Consider the following 18,342-nt stretch of genomic DNA (forward strand, 5'->3'; position numbering starts at 1 on the left):
ATATGGAGGTGGTACCTGAGTATACCGCCTCCAATAAAAACACCGTGTACTAGGCCTCAGAGGAGCTTTCCAGATTATAAACATATGACTCAGAGTAAAGGTGGAAATGTGCACTGTGACGTCAGAGAGGACCTTGAGGACTGCTCTTGGATTCTCTCCAACGTTGCCAGTGTTCTCTTTCCTTTTGCTGGTTTTGCGTTCCAATCAAACTAAGACAATCTGTTAATGACTTACTACCAACCTCGCCCATTTTGTCTGCTGTGCAAAAAACTTACACGGCCTTCTAACAGTTTCCCACAGTTGCTAAGAAGACACTGCAGGAGGGAAGTTTTGCCTTCTAGTGCCACTATAGGCAGGGTTTCTCCAGAATCACACGCCCTGTGTTCATGGAAGGCAACAGTGTTCCAGCGCATGGCACCAGAGCATGCAGTGATGGGCAGCTACTCTAGAACTCTAGCCTAGTGGAGAGCTCCTTAACAGTATGCTCCAAAGTTTATACTTCCCCATTAAGCTTTCTCTGGCACCCCAAAAGGAAAAATTCTAGCATTTTCCAAAGAAGAGATTCACCAGCTTTCTGGCATCCTGTGAACCACAGCTATGCCTTTTCAAACAAGGACTGGATCTGAGCCCAGTAAGGAAAACTCTCCCTTGAATATGTCCTCAGCGCTAGGGGTGTGACTCATATAATATACTATAAAATTGCCATGGACCAGCAAGACGGCTCAGTAGGCAAGGGTTCTTGTCACTAAGCCTGAAAACCTCAGTTCAATCCCCAAGACCTAGCTCATGGAAGGAGAAAACCAACTCTCTCTGACATCCACAGGCACATCTTGGCACATGAACCCACAACACAGGTATCCGTACACATGTACCCACATGTACCCAAATAAACCTGATTTTTAAATTGCTAGATTACATACCATATTCACATATCATTCCTATATTCTTTTTGAGTCTCACTCACGTTGCTTATATTACATTTCCCTATTCAAAGGACTGTATGCACAGGCAGAGTCGGGCAGAGATGTAATCTCCAGCTGAAATATCACCTAAGCCCACAGGTTAAAGACCAGACTGAGCTCGTGGTAAGCCTCCATCTCAAAACCAAACAAAGTAAGTTACTGCATAACTTACACTCGCCTTGGACTGGTAAAAAAAAAAAAAAAACAAGCCTCATTGTAGTGAGGTCACTACAAACCTGAAGAGATGCTCTCCCATGCTATTGCAAATCACTTCATCATCAGGAAACAGCTCCAAGGCCTGCTCATAGCAGCCAAGTAAGTCTTGTACTCTACTGAGTGCATCAAGCTCTTCAGCCCACTTGAAAAGTGTATACTGAAAAGTTTCCTTCACAAACAAGAAAAAAAAATTACAAATTAGTAAACAAGAAAGAATTCATAACTCTAGCTGAAGATTCCAACAAATGGAACTATAAATGGAACGATGACCTGAAATTGCTAATTTTTAGTATGTGCAGTTTGCCAAATGTGGTGGTTTGAGTAAGGACAGCCCCACGGGCTCATACGTGTGAGTGATGGTGATACAGCTGTCTCTAAGTCACTGCTGTTCCTGTAAGTAACCCCAATAAAACTCACTGGTTCACCAAGTTGGACTTTGGTGGGATCCATATTTTGGTCTGTCATGGGGTCCCTATCTAGAGTGAGTATGTATGTGTTTCGTCCCCCAAGTTTGGTCAAAAAAAAAAAAACATATCCTAACTGCACTATCTTTAAATCAACACCTCCTGACAATCCATACTGTTACGGCTTAACCTGACCGTTACAGTCACTTGGTACAATGCACCAACTTCCTCCTCACTGCCAACCTAGCCCGTCTCATTTCCCTCTAACGGTTTGCCACGACACTGAACTATGGAAAGAAGGCAGGCTCACACATTCCAGCTTCAAGTCAACGAACTTTACACACAAGAGTCAACACCTGGAACTGAATAACAGTTTATTAGAAAGATAAGGATAACGAAGGAGATTCTTTTCTTACATGGTAGATAGTCTAGATACCTAGGTCTTACACGAACAGCTCAACAGTTCTTCCATAGGTTAGTAGAATGGGGAGCTAGGAACACTGGTCAGTAGCTGAGCACTTTCCTGGTATGCCTAAGGCCCTCAGTTTCGACTCCGGTAACAACAAAAATGAGTAAATAATACAAGCGCTAAGGGGCTGAGGAGATGGCTCAGCAGGTAAGAGCAGTGCTTGCTGCCCTTGCAGAGGACCCAGGTTCAGTTCCCAGCACTCAGCTGCTTACAACTGCCTATAATTCTAGTCCCAGGAAATCGAGCCGGGCGGTAGTGGCGCACGCCTTTAATCCCAGCACTTGGGAGGCAGAGGCAGGCGGATCACTGTGAGTTCGAGGCCAGCCTGGTCTACAAAGTGAGTCCAGGACAGCCAAGGCTACACAGAGAAACTCTGTCTCAAAAAACCAAAAAAAAAAAAAAAAAAAAAAAAAAGGAAGAAATCGAATGCCCTCTTTTGGTCTTAGATACACGCACACATGTAGAATGTGTGTACATATACATACACACACATGTACACACATATATACACACACATATACATACACACATACATATACATGCAAATATGCTTACATATTAAATTTATTGATTTATTTTTGGTTTTTCAAAACAAAGTTTCTCTGTGTAGCCTCGCTGTCCTGGAACTCACTCTGTAGACCAGGTTGGCCTCAAACTCAGAGGCCTGCCTCTGCCTCCTGAGTGCTGGGATTAAAGCTGTGTGCCACTACTGCCTGGCTATGTACTAAATTTAAATTTTTTTAAACGCAAGTTTAGTGACTCAGTGTGACTGAAGTGTGGGTGTAGGCAGCAGAGAGAATATCAAGAAAGCAAACAGAAGCTTGAGGCTTTTGCAAAGAAATATGAATTTGGTTTCCTATAAAAGGAAACCAGAAGCCAGGCGTGGTGACGCATACCTTTAATCCCAGCGCTTGGGAGGCAGAGGCAGGTGGATCGCTTCGAGTTCGAGGCCAGCCTGGTCTACAAAGTGAGTCTAGGACAGCCAAGGCTACACAGTGAAACCCTGTCTGGAGAAAAACAAACAAACAAGCCAGTTGCTAAGTCCTACTGAATGCTGGTTATTACGTTTGTTTGTTTGTTTGTTTGTTTGTTTTTTAAAAAATAGGACAAGGGCTCACACAACCCAGGCTAACCTCAAACTCATTGTGTAGCTGAACTTCTGAGCCCCCCTGCCTCTACCTCGCACATGCTGGGATTACAGCTTATCCTTGCCACACTAGGTTTAGCCCTCGTGCCCAATTCTATCAACTGAGCTACATCTCTGGCCATACAGCTAAGTTTTACGTAATTATTTTTTCTGTGTTGGGACTGGAACTCAGAGCCTCACACCCAGGGCCATTCTAAGGCAAGCTGTTGTCCAGGTCTATCCTCCAAGCCAAACAACTGCCACGTTGGGGGTGGGGGGGCGGGAGATAGCTGTGCCACCTGCAAAAGATCACACCAGATGGACCTGTTGACCTTTTCAATCCCTCCCAGAACGGCAGGCTGGGTCACATGACACTCTCCTGCTGTTCCATACCACCTGTTTTTGTTTTTTTAAAGATTTACTTATTTATTTATTTATTTATTACATATACATTGCTCTGCCTGCTTGTACCCCTGCAGGCCAGAAGAGGGGACCAGATCACATTCTAGATGGTTGTGAGCCACCATGTGGTTGCTGGGAATTGAACTCAAGACCTCTGGAAGAGCAGTCAGTGCTCTTAACCACTGAGCCATCCCTCCAGCCCCCTCCATACCACCTGTTCTGAGCAATACTATCCTAACTGCACGGCTTAGGGTACAGTCTAGAGCAGTGGTTCTCAACCTTCCTAATGCTGTGACTCTTTAATACAGTTCTTCATGCTGTGGGGACCCCAACCACAAATTATATTCATCGCTACTTCATAATGATAATTTTACTACTGTTTCAATTGTAATGAAATACCTGATATGCAACCCTGTGACCAGGTCCTGACATTTCTACGAGTTACAAAAGCCTAATGCTACTGACATCTAGTGGGCAGAGGACGGACCAAGGAAGACAGTATACCTTCTGCACACGATAACGCAAAACCTCCAGCGCAGGGCTAATTTAAATTAGATACTGAAGGAGAGAAAGAATTACCCTGCCTCGTTCGCATTTACGGGGCCTTTGAAATCTTAAGTGAGGCAGAAATTTTGAAAGAGGTGTGTGACAACTCTTGACTTTTGTTACTAAAACATCGCTGTATTGAGAGGGGCTGCAGAGAGCCTCAGTCTATCTCTGTCTCTCTCTGTCTCTGTCTCTCTGTTTCTCTCTCTCTCTCTCTCTCTCTCTCTCTCTCTCTCTCTCTCTCTCTCTCTCTCTCTCTCACACACACACACACACACACACACACACACACACACACACACACACACACAACACACACACCCCACCCTGTTGTCGCTGTCAAGATCGCAGGGTTTGGCAGCCACCGGGAAGGAAGGCCTCACCTTCACGTCGTCTTTGAGCTCTGGCGCCAGGCTGAGCACTAGGAGGTAGTGGGCATAAGCAGTGCCGAAGTCCTGGGCGCCCAAACAGTGCTCAGCGCTCTGCAAGGATCGCGCCACCAGCCGGTCCCGGCCGGCCGCACCTGCGCCACCACCCCCTGCTCCCCGGCGGGACCTGGGCCTCGAGTTCGGCATGGCTGAGTCTCCGCTCGGAAGCCCACGAGGAAGACGCCCTTGTCCGGAAAAGAGTCTCCAAGCCCAGGACCCAAGGAAGCAAGAGAACACACAGAGGTTGGAGGAGATCACCTCCACAGAGTGGGGAGCTCCGCCTTCTCAGCAGCGGACGGAGCTGCGCGCGCACCGGGCGGCGGCGCGCTGTGATGACGTCACCCGGCGAGCCGCGCGCGCGCTCTCGGGGAAAGCGCCGGCACTGCTAACGCCGAGGAGTACATGGGATGTAAGCCCCTTCTGCTCCGCTGTCACGTTGCTTTGGCCGGCCAGGTTTCCCACCTTGTACAGTGTGCCGCTGCGAGTCTCAAGACTCTGCTCGCGTCAGGCGTGCGCGATGCTCCAGGCCTCTGGATCTCAGCGCACCACTCGTACTTGTGCAAAACGAAGTAAAAAACTCATTAAATTTGGCCATGGTGTAGTCTCTTAGCGTCAAGTATTCTCACAAGACCCAATGAGGCGGAACTTTGGATCACGCTCCATAAACGCGATCTCTCTGAGAACTACTTCAAGGTTGCACAAGTCACTGGGATGGGTACAGCGGAATCCGAATTTCCTAATCCCTGTTACATTAGTCAAGTGTTTCTCCTGCTCTTTAGTTTTGCTTGTGTGCTTTCCAAGCTATTCATATCCTCCTTATGTGGTGCTTTCTGAACTAAGCAATGTAGAATTTAACTATACAGCATTTCTCTAATAAGATGGAAAAACACAGAGAAAGCCTCTACACCTAATGGGACTGAGTAGAACATAAAGACGAGTAGACTTGGGGTAAGGGTTTTATTGTTCCAGCCCATGCTTTTCCTCTTTATCTAGCAATTCTTCCATAAGACATTGAGACAGACCCAAATGAAAGCATCAGACAAACTCCATTTTTAAAACGAAACTCCATTTTGTGTTAAACCTAGCCAAGGGCTGAATCCAGATTCCAGAAAAACCACAAAGTAGTCTTAGACAGAAAAATGTTCCCTAGCAACACAATCAGCTCACCTTGGGAAAGTCCAAATATACTCTCTGCTGGTCAAACTGACCAGCAAGTGGTCTGGCACATAGCAACAACCAATTAGGAGAAGCCAGGCCAAAGTTCCTAATGCCCCTGTGACTACTTCAACCAATCTTTTCTATAGGCCAACTTGCCCCTACACCTATTACCCAACCATGAAATGCCAAGGCTTGTAACTCCCTGCTTGCAGCTTTTCTGCCCAAGTGCCATCCAATCATATACTGTAAAACCCATTTCTGTGTCTAAAACCTATAAAAACCCCTCTCAACTGAGAGTTGAGGCTGCTTCCCTGCATCTGCTGTGTCAGTGCATTGGTGGGTGGCCCGGGGTTTGAACCTGCATTAAAGACTTCTTTGCCACTACATTTGGGCTCAGCTCTTGGGTGGTCTGTTTGGGGAGTCTCAAATTTTGGGCATAACACCAAATGTTCTCTTCCTGTCATAAGTCATGAGGTTGTTCTAACTATGCAATGAAATAGTTATAAAAACATTTTTACTTATACCTAGTTAATGCAATTCATTGTTACCATTATCTAGAATCATTTTGAAATTATCTGAAATTTTCAAAAAGTTATTACACCTGTAAACATTCAACCAAATATTTATGAAATTATTTGCATGATGGAAAAGCCAGAGGTGACAGACTGAAGCTGAGGAGGAGGGGGGGGCATCTCAGTCCTGCTTCCCAGGGACATCTGGGGCCATGCTGCCAGTGTTAATTTTCAACTTAACAATCCAGAATCACCTGGGAGACTGATTGGCCTTTGGTCATGTCTGCGGGTGGTTATCTCCAGCTGCGGTGGGTAACGCCGTTCTCCAGCTGAGCCCCTGGACTGTGTAACTGGAGAAAGGAAATGAGCCACAGTGTGTGTTCATCAGTCCCTGCCTCCTGACCGGGACAATGGAAGGACCAGCTACTGCATGCTGCTGCCGCCCGGCTTCCCTGCAGTCTTTCTCCCTTACATTGCTTTTGGCAGAGTCTTTGTTTTGTTTTGTTTTTTTAAGATTTATTTATTTTATTTATTGCATATGAGTGCTTTTTATCTGCCAAAGAGGGTATCAGATTACATTATAGATGGTTGTGAGCCACCATGTGGTTGCTGGAAACTGAACCCAGGACCTCTGGAAGAGCAGGCGGCGCTCTTGACCACTGAGCCATCTCTCCAGCCCCTTGGCAGAGTCTTTTATCACGGCAACCGGAAAAGAAACTGAGACAGCGAGCGGTGTTTGTTTGAACATTTGGTCCCTAGCCAGTGGTGCTGTTTGGGAAGATGGCGAAGCTTCCGGAGAGCAACTGGGCCACTGAGGTCCGGCCTTGGGGTTTCACAGGCTAGCCCCACTTGCCCTTCTTCTTGGCAATTCATGGAGATCAACTGCCTCTTGTTCTTGCCACCCTGCCTCCCTGGCTATAAAGGATCATGTTCCCTAAAACCGTATGCAGAAACGAACCCCTGCTCCCATAAGGTGCTTATGGTCAGGTGTTTCCATGACAACAAGACAAGTAAGTGATACAGGGAAGATCCGTCATTCTATTAGCACATGAGTCTCTGCTTACCTGAATTGCTTGACTTTGCAAACTATCTTGTCTTGTGGGCATGCTCTCCCCTTCCATGGGCAAGGTTTCTTACATTCTGTTTTTGTATCTGCTGGCTTCCAATGGCATGATCCAAGTACCTAAAACAACTACAGTACATGAATGATACTCAGAGAGGACACGTTTCCATGACAGAAACAGGGAAAGAACAATTTAATTTTCTGCAGGAAATGTTCCACTGCCACTTTTTCTCAGCCGTAGAATTTATTCAATATGTCCCACAAAGTACACTGGTTACTTTTTTTTTTCTTTTTATCATGAGTGTTGGCTAAGAGTGGGAGGAGCAGGACTGGAAAGAGACAGCTCAGTGGCTTAGAGAGTGTACTCCTCTTTCAGTGGACAAGGTCAGTTTCCAAAATCCATATCGGATGGTTTACAAACTCCTCTGAGTCTGGCTCTAGGGATGTGCTGGTTTAACTAGGAATGGCTCCATTGACTCATGTGTTTGATGCTTGGCACTACTAGGAGGTGTGGCCTTGTTGGAGGAAGTGTGTCACTGTGGGCTTTGAGGTCTCCTATGCTGAAGCTGTGCTCAGCGTGGCAGTGTCCGAGAATCCAGATGCAGAACTCTCAGCCCCTCCTCCAGCACCATGTCTGCCTGCTGCTGCCACGCTTCCCACCATGAGGATAATCAACTAAACTGTATGCCAGCCTCAATTAAATGTTTTCCTTGTAAGAGTTTCCGTGGGCATGGTGTCTCTACACAGCAATAAAACCCTAAAGAAGACAGGAGATCTGGGGCTCTGTCTCCATGAACAGACATCCACATAGCTAAAAGTAACAAAACTAAATCTTTTAAAAGAGAAACATGGAGCTGGGCAGTGGTGGTACACGTCTTTAATCCCAGCACTCAGGAGGCAGAGGCAAGTGGATCTCTGAGTTTCAGGTCAGCCTGGTCTACAAAGCAAGTCTTGGACAGCCAAGGCTACACAGAGAAACCCTATCTCAAAAACAAAACAAACAAAAATCCAAAACAAAAGAGAGAGAGAGAGAGAGAGAGAGAGAGAGAGAGAGAGAGAGACAGAGACAGAGACAGAGACAGAGACAGAGACACAGAGACAGAGACAGAGACAGAGACAGAGACAGAGACGGAGAAGAGAGTAGGCAGACAGTACAGAAGGACAGAAAAAAATTAAAGAAGCCAGGTTTGGTTCTTTTGGGGGGCACTGGTTTTTCGAGACAGGGTTTCTCTGTGTAGCCTTGGCTTTTCTGGACTCACTTTGTAGACCAGGCTGGCCTCAAACTCACAGCAATCTGTCTGCCTCTGCCTCAAACTCACAGAGATCTGCCTGCCTCTGCCTCCTGAGTGCTGGGATTAAAGACAAGCACCACCACCGCTGGCCAGGTTTGGTCCTTTTTTTCATCACCTTTCAAATAAAGCTGTCAACAAAAAGGAAAATGATAGCCTTCCTGTTGCTTCTAAATTACTCAGATAACATGGGCTACCAGTTCTCACTACAGTAAGATATAAGTAAAATAAGTGTACCACAGATCATTTGTGCATCTTTATATAATACAGTTTGCAGGTACTATCTGAGGTCTTTTGCCAAAATAGGACTAACAAGGTAGAATGAATGCCTGGTTATCTAAGAAACCACAATGGAACTGAACATGGTGGTGTGCTCAGGATGTGAAGGAAAACAGGCCTCTGGGATCCAGGCCAGCCTGGTCTGCAGAGAAAGTTCCAGGACAACCAAGGCTACACAGAGAAACCCTGTCTCAAAAGAAAAGAAAAAAGAAAAGAAACCCAAATAAAAAAATAAATTTGACTACTCTATTGTGCGTTTATTCCATTCTGTCTTGTTTTGTTTTGTTTTAGACGTTTTCTCTGGGTAGCCTTGGCTGTCCTAGAACTCACTTTGTAGACCAGGCTGGCCTCAAATTCACTGAGATACACCTGTCTCTGTCTGTGCTGGGATTAAAGGCGTGCGCCACCACACCTGGCTGCAAGGTAACTTTTAATGTAGTTGTACTATTCTGCTGCATATTTGAAGTTCAATTATGAGTGCTTCCTTAGTATACATAAGTCCCCAGGTTCAATCCCCAGTGACACCAATATATACATACCATATGTGTAATGTGTATGTATATGTGCATGTGTATATGTATATTATGTTATAATATATACCATATGTATGTATTATAATATAAAATGTATATATTATATGTATTATTAGTTGTTGTATATAATACAATATTACATATTATATATCATCATATATAACACAACATTGTTTATATAATATATACATATTATGTATATATGCCTTTCACTGCTTCTAAGAACTCTTTGATTGTATGTTCTTTTTCACTCTTTTAGGGTCTAGAACAAAAGCCTCCTCTGCTAACACTAAGGCTGGATTAATGTGGTTGTCTTTCACCATATTCTGGTCAGTTTTTCAATGAACCACACAAGGTAAACAAAGAAATTAAGCCAGCTGAATAGTTCTTTTTTACAAAATATTTATTTATTAATTAATTAATTTATTTATTATGTATACAGTGCTCTGCCTGCATGTAAACCTGCATGCCAGAAGAGGGCATCAGATCACATTGTAGATGGTTGTGTGGGGCAGTGGTGGCACACGCCTTTGATCCCAGCACTCAGGAAGCAGAGGCAGGTGGATTGCTGTGAGTTTGAGGCCAGCCTGGTCTACAAAGTGAGTCCAGGACAGCCAAGGCTACACAGAGAAACCCTGTCTCAAAAAACCAAAATAAAGAAATACATTATAGATGGTTATGAGGCACCACGTGGGTGCTAGGAATTGAACTCAGGTCCTCTTGAAGAGCAGTCAGTCCTTTTAACTGCTGAGCCATTTCTCCTGCTCCCAACTGAAAAGTTCAAAGTCAACGTTGGAATGTGGATAGGGAAGGCGGGACAGACGTACGTATGTACAGACAGACGTTTCAAATGGGAAAGAGAGCTGTCATCAGAACTGGACTAGAAGCTAACCAGCTTTGTTCTGATAAAGAGTTTGTCTATTTTCTTATTTGTCTCCTGGGGTGTAGTAGCTTGGATGAGATGTCCCCTGTAATCCTGGACAGTTAAATGCCGCATCTCCAGTTGGTGGCGCTGTTTGCAGAGGCTTAGGAAGTGTGGCCTTGCTCCAAGAGTACACTACAGGAGGTGAGCGCTGAGAGCTTAAAATTTACGTTAATTCAAGATTGTTCTCTCTGTTTCCTGCTTAGCTTCCTACGCAAGTCACCATGCCTGTTGCCAGCTGCCTCCGTTTCATCACCACAGACTTTTTTTTTTTTAATGTTCATTGGTGTTTGACTGCATGCATGTCTGTGTGAGGATGTCATGTCCCCTGGAACTGGAGTCACATACATGTGTGAGCTGCCATGTGGGTGCTGGCTATTGAACCCAGATCCTCTGGAAGAGCAGCCAGTGCTCTCAACCGCTGAGCCATCTCTCCAGTCCCTCATCATCATGGACTTTACTCCTCTGAAACAGTAAACCCAAATAAACTTTCTTCTCCAAATCCCCTTGCTCATGGTGTTTTATAAAAGCAATAAAAAATGAACTAATACATGAGGCATGGGCAGCAGAGCAAAGTGGCACACACCTGTAATCCCAGCACTCAGGAGGCAAAAGCAGGTGGATCGCTGTGAGTTCAGGGCCAGCCTGGTGAGTCCAAGACACCCAAGGCTACACAGAGAAACCCTGTCTAGAAAAAACAAAAATAAATAAATAACTAAATTCATTGTGTCAGTATGCCTGCTTATTTTGAGACGGGATCTCATGTGTTCCTGGCTGACTTAAAATGTACTGTGATCTTGAGCTTCGGGTCCCTCTGCATCTACCTCCCGAGTGCTGAGTCCCTCCATAGGCTTCTAACCAGCACAGGGGAGTCAAAGGCAGGGTTCTGTGTGTACTCTACCAGTGGAGCTGCATTATCATCATTTTGTTGTTATTGTTGTTGTTTTGGTTTCCTTATGGCAGGGTTTCTCTGTGTAGCCCTGGCTGTCCTAGACTCACTTTCTAGATCAGGCTGGCCTCGAACTCACAGCAATCCCCCTGCCTCTGCCTCCCGAGTGCTGGGATTAAAGGCGTGTGCCACCACAACCGGCTGGCTTCTACATCCTTAATCTCCTTGTAATGAAGAGTGTGCTAGACTAGCATCTCCCTTAAACTCACCCTGGAAGCTTAAAAACATGCCTAGAAGGGCTGGAGAGATGGCTCAGAGGTTAAGAGCACTGGCGGCTCTTCCGAAGGTCCTGAGTTCAATTCCCAGCACCCACCTATCTATAATGAGATCTAGCCAGGTGTGGTGGCATAGGCCTTTAATCCCAGCACTCTGGAAAAAAAAATCTGGTATCTTCTGGTGGGCAGGCACACATGCAGGCAGAACATTGTAAACATAATAAATAAATAAATCTGAACAAACAAACATGCTAAGAAGACACAACCCCAAGTCCATTAAACAGCACCTCTGGGATAGATTCCCAGACACTGGTATTTAAGTGCTCTTCAAATGATCTGAAATGCAAAGTTGAAAATAAGGCTCCAGTAGCCTAGAGTGGTGGTGCACACCTTTAATCCCAACACCCAAGGAGGCAGAGGCCTCTGGGATACTTTCTAGGGACTTGGGGAGATTGGAGGACCACATTTTGAGAACTGCAGACATGGAATGTGAGCTCTCTGAGAATGACGTGTTTGGTTTGTCCCATCACTGCTGTTGCTCCTCTCACAAGCCATCTGTGCTGGGTATACAATGCAATTAGGAAATTCAGCTTTTAGAAGTAAGTGGCTAAATCCTGGGATAGCACTGTATAGTGACAAGGATGGGACAAGAGACAAGGAACGACCCAGCCAAGGAGAATGCTTCTGCTACATTTTGTTTTGCGCTTTGTGTTTTGTTGAGACAGGGTTTTGCTGTGTAGCCTTGGCTGTCCTGGACTTGCTTTGTAGACCAGGCTGGCCTCGAACTCACATGATCCACCTGCCTCTGCCTCCCGAGTGCTGGGATTAAAGGCATGTGCCACCACGTCTGGGGCTTCTGGTACTCTTGTACCATTGGCACTTTGTATAGAAGTGTTCTGCAAACTGTAGGATAATTACCATCCCTGTATTCCACAGGCACCAAATCCTTGACACTATGACTCCTGAAAATAACCCGAACATCTCTCAGTGCCCACCAGAGGGCGCTCATTGCTGTGTCGTACATATTTGCTAAGAGGCACACTTTCTGATATGTGGTAGGACTTACTACAGAGATCAGGGTTTGAGAATCTGTGGTTAAACTCCCTTATCACATATGGGATCAAGAGCATTATTTCTTCTGGGTAAGGGTGGCAAGCCAAGAACAGACAACTGCATTGCTCAGAGAAATGTTACACTTAGAGCTAGCAAAATGGCTCAGTGGACAAAGGCTGATGACCGGATTTCAATACTTGGGACCCACCTGTACTTTGTTTCTGACCCCCACGCTTGTACATTGACATAGTCTACCCCACAAGTAAAGAAATGAATAAATAAGTGTTTAAAAATGTGAATAGCCAGGTGCGGTGGCTCATGTCTGTAATCCCAGCACTCTGGGAGGCAGAAGCAGGCTATCTCTGTGAGTTTGAGGCTAGCCCAGTCTACAAAGTGATTCCAAGACAGCCAAGGCTACACAGAGAAACCCTGTCTCAAAAACCAAAACCTACCAAATAAATATGTTAAGCCTGGCAGTGGTGGGATACACCTTTAATCCCAGCACTTGGGAGACAGAGGCAGGCTGATCTTTGTGAGTTCAAGGCCAGCCTGGTCAACAAAGCAAGTTCCAGGACAGCCAGGGCTACACAGAGAAACCCTGTCTTGAAAATTAACAACAGCCAGGTGTGGTGGCACACACATTTAGTCCCAGCACTCAGGAGGCAGAGGCAGGAGCATCACTGTGAGTTCGAGATCAGCCTGGTCTACAAAGAGAGTCTAGGAGAGCTAGGGCTGCACAGAGAAACCCTGTCTTGAAAACAAAACAAAACAAAACAAAAACAAAAACAAAAACAAAAGAAAGAAAGAAAAAGAAAATTAACAACAACAAAAATTAAACTCAAAGATGCAACTGAAAGCTTTTTTTTTTTTAAATAAGGACCGCATTTGTTTTTATTTTGTTTTGAAAGAGGTAATGGAGAGGGTCTTGTTTTGTGCAGGCTGGCAGTTAGAGCGTTCATGGTTATCAAAAAAGGAAATAAAGGTCCAACCTGCTGCAAAGAGGAAGAAGAGAATCCAAGGTCACATGCTTAGAATTTAGGTGCTCAAGAAAGGGTGGTGCCCCTGCCTACTGTCCAGTCAACTGAAAGGACAGCAGGTTCCACCAGAGACAACTGAGGAAAGTGACTAGGACAATCTCCTGCCCTGCCGGACGTTTCATTCCAAGGTTTCCTGGATCTGACAAAGTGACACCAAAGTAATGGAAAGACAGGCAGCAGATGGGAGGGGCCAAAGACCAGAAGAGACCAGCAGACTGAGGCAGCACTGTTTCCTACAGTGACAATAAACCAGCAGCCGTCCCTCCTTGGTTGAGCCCATGACATTTTCAGGAGGTGCCCAGCGGCTCTCTATAGGCTGTTTGGCATGTACAGAGTTAATTATTTGAGTAGTTTGGAGGTCCATGTGTTGACAAACAAGTGCCCATTGTTTGGGTTTTGTTTGTTTGTTTGTGGGCAGGGTCTCTCTATAGACCTGGCTGTCCTGAAACTTCTTGGAGACCAGGTCGGCCTTGAACTGAAAGACTCCCCCTCCCTCTCCCTCCCGTCCCCTCCTTTCCCCTCCTTCCCCCTGCCCCCTCTATGTGGGTGGGTGTGTGCTCCAATGAGAAGGAGAGCTCTGTAGTGTATGTTAAGAAAGGAGCTCCAGGTCCTGGTGCACACCTTTAATCCCAGCACTTGGGAGGCAGAGGCAGGCAGATCGGATCACTGTGAGTTCGAGGCCAGCCCGGTCTACAAAGCGAGTTCAGGACAACCAAGGCCACACAGAGAAAAAGCCCTGTTTGGAAAAATGGGGGGGGGGGGAGAAGTTCCACCTTAGCCTTGACAGAATATTTAGTAACAAATGATTTTCTTTTTATTTGTACTCTTATTCATATAGGTGTTTGTTTGAATTTAGATGTCATTAACAGTCAGGTTTTTAATATGATAAATATGCACATCTTTGGAGATCAACTAAATTCTGGTAAGAATCTTTTTTTTTTTTAAGAGAGTGATTAGGTTGGGGGAGGAGGCATGGCTATGTGGTCCAGGTGGTCTTACTCTCCTAAATCTTAGATATTCATTTTTTAGGTTGGTTATTTCCACTTTCCTCTTCTGTTCCACCCTCGTCTTGTTCTGAAAGAACACCAAAGCAGTCTGAAAACTCGAGAGCACCAGGACATGGCACACACAGGAGAATCTTGAGCTGTCTGGTGTCTGGTCTTTTTTCAGTTAATTCTGTTGAATTTACAAACAGGCAATGTGGCTGCATTCTAACACACTTCTACCTTCGCAACCGAAGTCCTATAAATGTCAGGCTCCTGTTATCAATGTGTGGGTATTTCACCTCCTTGCCTTATGTCAAATCTAAGTGGATGGATGAAACACAGTCTTGGGCTGCAGATGAGGATGATCTGGTTTGTTGTGTTCCTGAACCCTTCGGCTGTTCACATTGGTCACTAGATTTGGGCAAAAACAAACAAACGCACAAACAAAACAAAAACAAAACACGAGACCGACAGCCCTGTTTGCCAGGTGGTTTGAGCAGCTTTGCAGTTCGTTCCCCTCGTTGGTAGCTTTGTATTCTGCTTGTTTAACTTCTTTAGAAAACATGAGCTGGTAGTTCAGGAAATGTCTGTGCTTTCAGGAACAAAGAAGACAGTAGGGCATTGGCTGCAAACGCCTTTAATCCCAGCGCTTGGGAGGCAGGGGCAGGCAGGGGCAGGCAGATTGCTGTGAGTTCAAGGCCAGGAAAGCCAGGGCTGCACAGAGAAATCCTGTCTCAAAAAACCCAAAAATAAGTAAATAAATAGATAGATAGATAAATACATAAATAAAAACAATAACAACAAAAACCAAAGAAGATTTCCTCCACTCTGATTGCTTTTTAAGAGAGGTTGAGATAGGTGTCTTCCCAAGTTTCTTAGCCTCAAGCAATCCTCTTGCTCCAGCCCCCGAAGTAACTAGGGGGACAAGCATGCGCCCCATTCTAGCTTCTTCTCTCTCCTCCTCCTCCTCCTCCTCCTCCTCCTTCTTCTGGGCTGGTGGGGGTTTTGAGACAGGCTTTCTCTGTGTTAGCCTTGGCTGTCCTCAAACTCACTTTGTAGACAAGGCTAGCCTCGAACTCACAGATCCTCCTCCCTCTGCCTCCCAACTGCTGGGATTAAAGGTGTGCGCCACCACTGCCTGGCTGTGACAAGCCCTTTCTATCTTGCTCTTGCAAGCATGTTAGAACTGATAAGAAGCTCCTGGGAAACTCCAAAATACGGCTCAGCCCAGCCTCCTGACCTGGCAAAGACTAAAGGACCTGAACCCCTGACAGCACATGAGGAATCTTCTTCCTATTTGCAAAGTATGATGTGTAAGAATGAAAGTCAAGCAGGTGTCAAGCAAATGTGGTAGCACACACCTTTAATCCCAGCACTTGGAGGCAGAGGCAGGGGGATCACTGTGAGTTCAAGGCCAGCCTGGTCTACAAAGTGAGCCTAGGACAGCCAGGACTATATAGAGAAACCCTGTCTTGAAAAACCAACCAATCAAACAAACAAACAAATAAAGCAATCTAGCTATAACATAATTTTTTAGTTTCCTACTGTTACACATTTAGACTATTTCCAATTTTTGTTTGTTTTGAATTTTAAGTAATTTATTTTATTGTCATCATCGTCATTATCATTATCATCATCATTGAGACAAGGGCCCTGACTGGCCTGGAACTGCTATGTCAAGAGCAGGTTAGGGCTGCAGAGATGGCTCAGCGGTTAAGAGCATTTGATTGCTCTTCCAGAGGTCCTGAGTTCAATTCCCAGCAAGCACGTGGTGGCTCATAACCATCTGCAATAGGATCTGATCAACTTTTCTGGTGTTCATGAAGACAGACAGAGCACTCATACATAAAATGCATGAATAAATAAATGTTTTTAAAAGAGCAGGTTAATTCCAACTGCTTTGAGACCTTAGCAGTTGGAAAGATAATGTTGACATTAATTTACAGGGAAAGGGTGGATATTGAACAGGCTTAGAAGCAAAGACCAGGGATTAGGTTTGTAGAAGGTAAATCCTGTTAAGTATACAAATAGAGATATGCATTGAGCAATGGATGTGAGTCTAGAAGTCTGGACTGTTGCAAATATGTATTGGGGGTTCTTAGCCTATAACTCATTTTTAAATCCAGGAGAATGAGTTACATCCCAAAGGGAATCAGTATAGCCAAAGGAGGACTGAAGACTTGGGGGAGCACTCCAGCATGGTGAGCAGTGACTATGTACTAGCTCCTGCTCTTCACTCTCTTCTTTTTTGGGGAGGGTAGCCTTGGCTGTCCTGGAACTCACTCTGTAGACCAGGCTGGCCTCAAACTCAGAGATCCATCTGCCTTTGCCTCCTGAGTGCTGGGATTAAAGGTGTGAGCCACCACCACCCAGCTTTCTTTTCTTTTTCGTTTCCATGTTTGTTTTGGTTTAGAATGCTTTTGAAGGTTTGTTTTTAATTTATGTTATGTATGTGTGTGTTGGAGTTTGTGTGTGTGCCCACATGCATTCGTGTATGTGTGTGTGTGTATGTGTGTGTGTGTGTGTGTGTGTGTGTGTGTGAGAGAGAGAGAGAGAGAGAGAGAGAGAGAGAGAGAGAGAGAGAGAGAGAGAGGGCCAGCGTCTCTGGATCTGCTGGAGCTGGTCTTACAAGCCTTTGTTATTGTAGTCCTAGAAAAGCTACACAAACCACTCAGACCCCAGTCTCAGTCAGATACGGATGGTTTATTGAACAACTGATCCAACCTGATTGCCCTCAGGGCCACAGAAAGAACTCGGGAGCTGAACTGTGGCATTGACCTATTCTTAGAGGGCAGTCTTTCTTACAGGAAAACCAAGTGAAAGAAAACAAGGGTGTGTGTGTGTGTAACACATTTTGGCCAACTGGACAAACTGTTATCAGCTAACCTTGAAGCTGATTGGTCCCAAGTGAGGTAAATGAGGTGGTAGTTAGGGTCTTCCAGAGTAGAGCCAAGTGCAGAGATAACAGAGTGTAAGCAGAGTGTAGCCACGTGTGGAGATCACAGAGCATAAACTATGACACCATTAAGTCACAGTAAAATACAAGGTTAGCTGGACCCTCTGGCAGGTCTGTTAGTATCAGTTATGAAAAACTCTTTCCAGGAAGCAGAGTTTAAAAATGTTGAACTTAACTTCACCTTATGAACAAAGATGGGTAGAAAATGGCTTCAGCTGTGTAACAAAGAGCAGGCCTCAACACTGGCAAACCAGCTGGGCATGGTGGCTCACACCTTTAATCCCAGCACTCGGGAGGCAGAGGCAGGCGGATTGCTGTGAGTTCGAGGCCAGCCTGGTCTACACAGAGAAACCCTGTCTCAGGGGAAAAAAAAAACCAAAACAACAACAATAACAACAAAAAACACTGGTGAACCACCTGATGTGGGTGCTGGCAATCAACTTAGGTCCTGTGTGAGAGCAGCAAGGGCTCATAATTGCTGGCCCATCTCTCCAGCCCCTTGTTTTGGAATCTTTGAGACGGGGTTTCCTGTAGCTCAGGCTGGCCTGACCTTGCTATATAGGTGAGGTTGGCATTAAAATCCTGACCCTACATCTACCCCTGGAGTGCTGGGATTGGAGGCATGTGACACTGTGTGTGGCCTTCATGCTGTTCTTGGAAGCGTGCGGTGTTCTCATTGGTTCTTGGAAGCGTGGACATACAGAGATGAGTCACTCATTCTTGGTTATGTTTCCGGTCATCCCTGTCCACGAACTCTGTTCACTGTCCACCTGTCTCAAATGCTACTGGACAAGTTGGAAATTCAGACTAGGGGCCTAGCCAACTCATCCAAGCTTA

General features: G+C 45.4%; 1 protein-coding gene and 1 long non-coding RNA gene across 5 annotated transcripts in view; one reads left to right on the plus strand and one right to left on the minus strand.

The window, feature by feature from the left end:
• Positions 1 to 4,903, minus strand: part of LOC311583958 (protein arginine N-methyltransferase 9-like) — a 31,484-nt gene extending 26,581 nt beyond the window's left edge. The window contains exons 1-2 of one of the 4 annotated variants that reach the window (XR_014774730.1): positions 4,509 to 4,903; positions 1,199 to 1,347 (exon numbers count right to left, since the gene is read on the minus strand). Coding sequence is in view for 1 of the 4 variants with exons in the window: in XM_084803374.1 (XP_084659500.1) it covers positions 1,199 to 1,347; positions 4,509 to 4,700 (341 nt within the window). In the remaining 3 variants the exon portion in view is untranslated. The remainder of the gene's footprint in view (positions 1 to 1,198; positions 1,348 to 4,508) is intronic. The other 3 variants (XM_084803374.1, XM_084803376.1, XM_084803375.1) reach the window with 3 other exon arrangements.
• Positions 4,904 to 6,521: 1,618 nt separating this feature from the next.
• LOC311583954 lies at positions 6,522 to 10,970 on the plus strand. The gene is made up of 3 exons (XR_014774727.1): positions 6,522 to 7,233; positions 9,647 to 9,742; positions 10,516 to 10,970. It is a non-coding gene; the product is annotated as an uncharacterized lncRNA (long non-coding RNA).
• The last annotated feature ends 7,372 nt before the right edge of the window (positions 10,971 to 18,342 follow it).

The sequence above is a fragment of the Acomys minous genome, assembly GCF_964271855.1.
Source record: "Acomys minous genome assembly, contig: SUPER_14_unloc_1, whole genome shotgun sequence".
In the NCBI taxonomy this organism is placed as follows: domain Eukaryota; kingdom Metazoa; phylum Chordata; class Mammalia; order Rodentia; family Muridae; genus Acomys; species Acomys minous.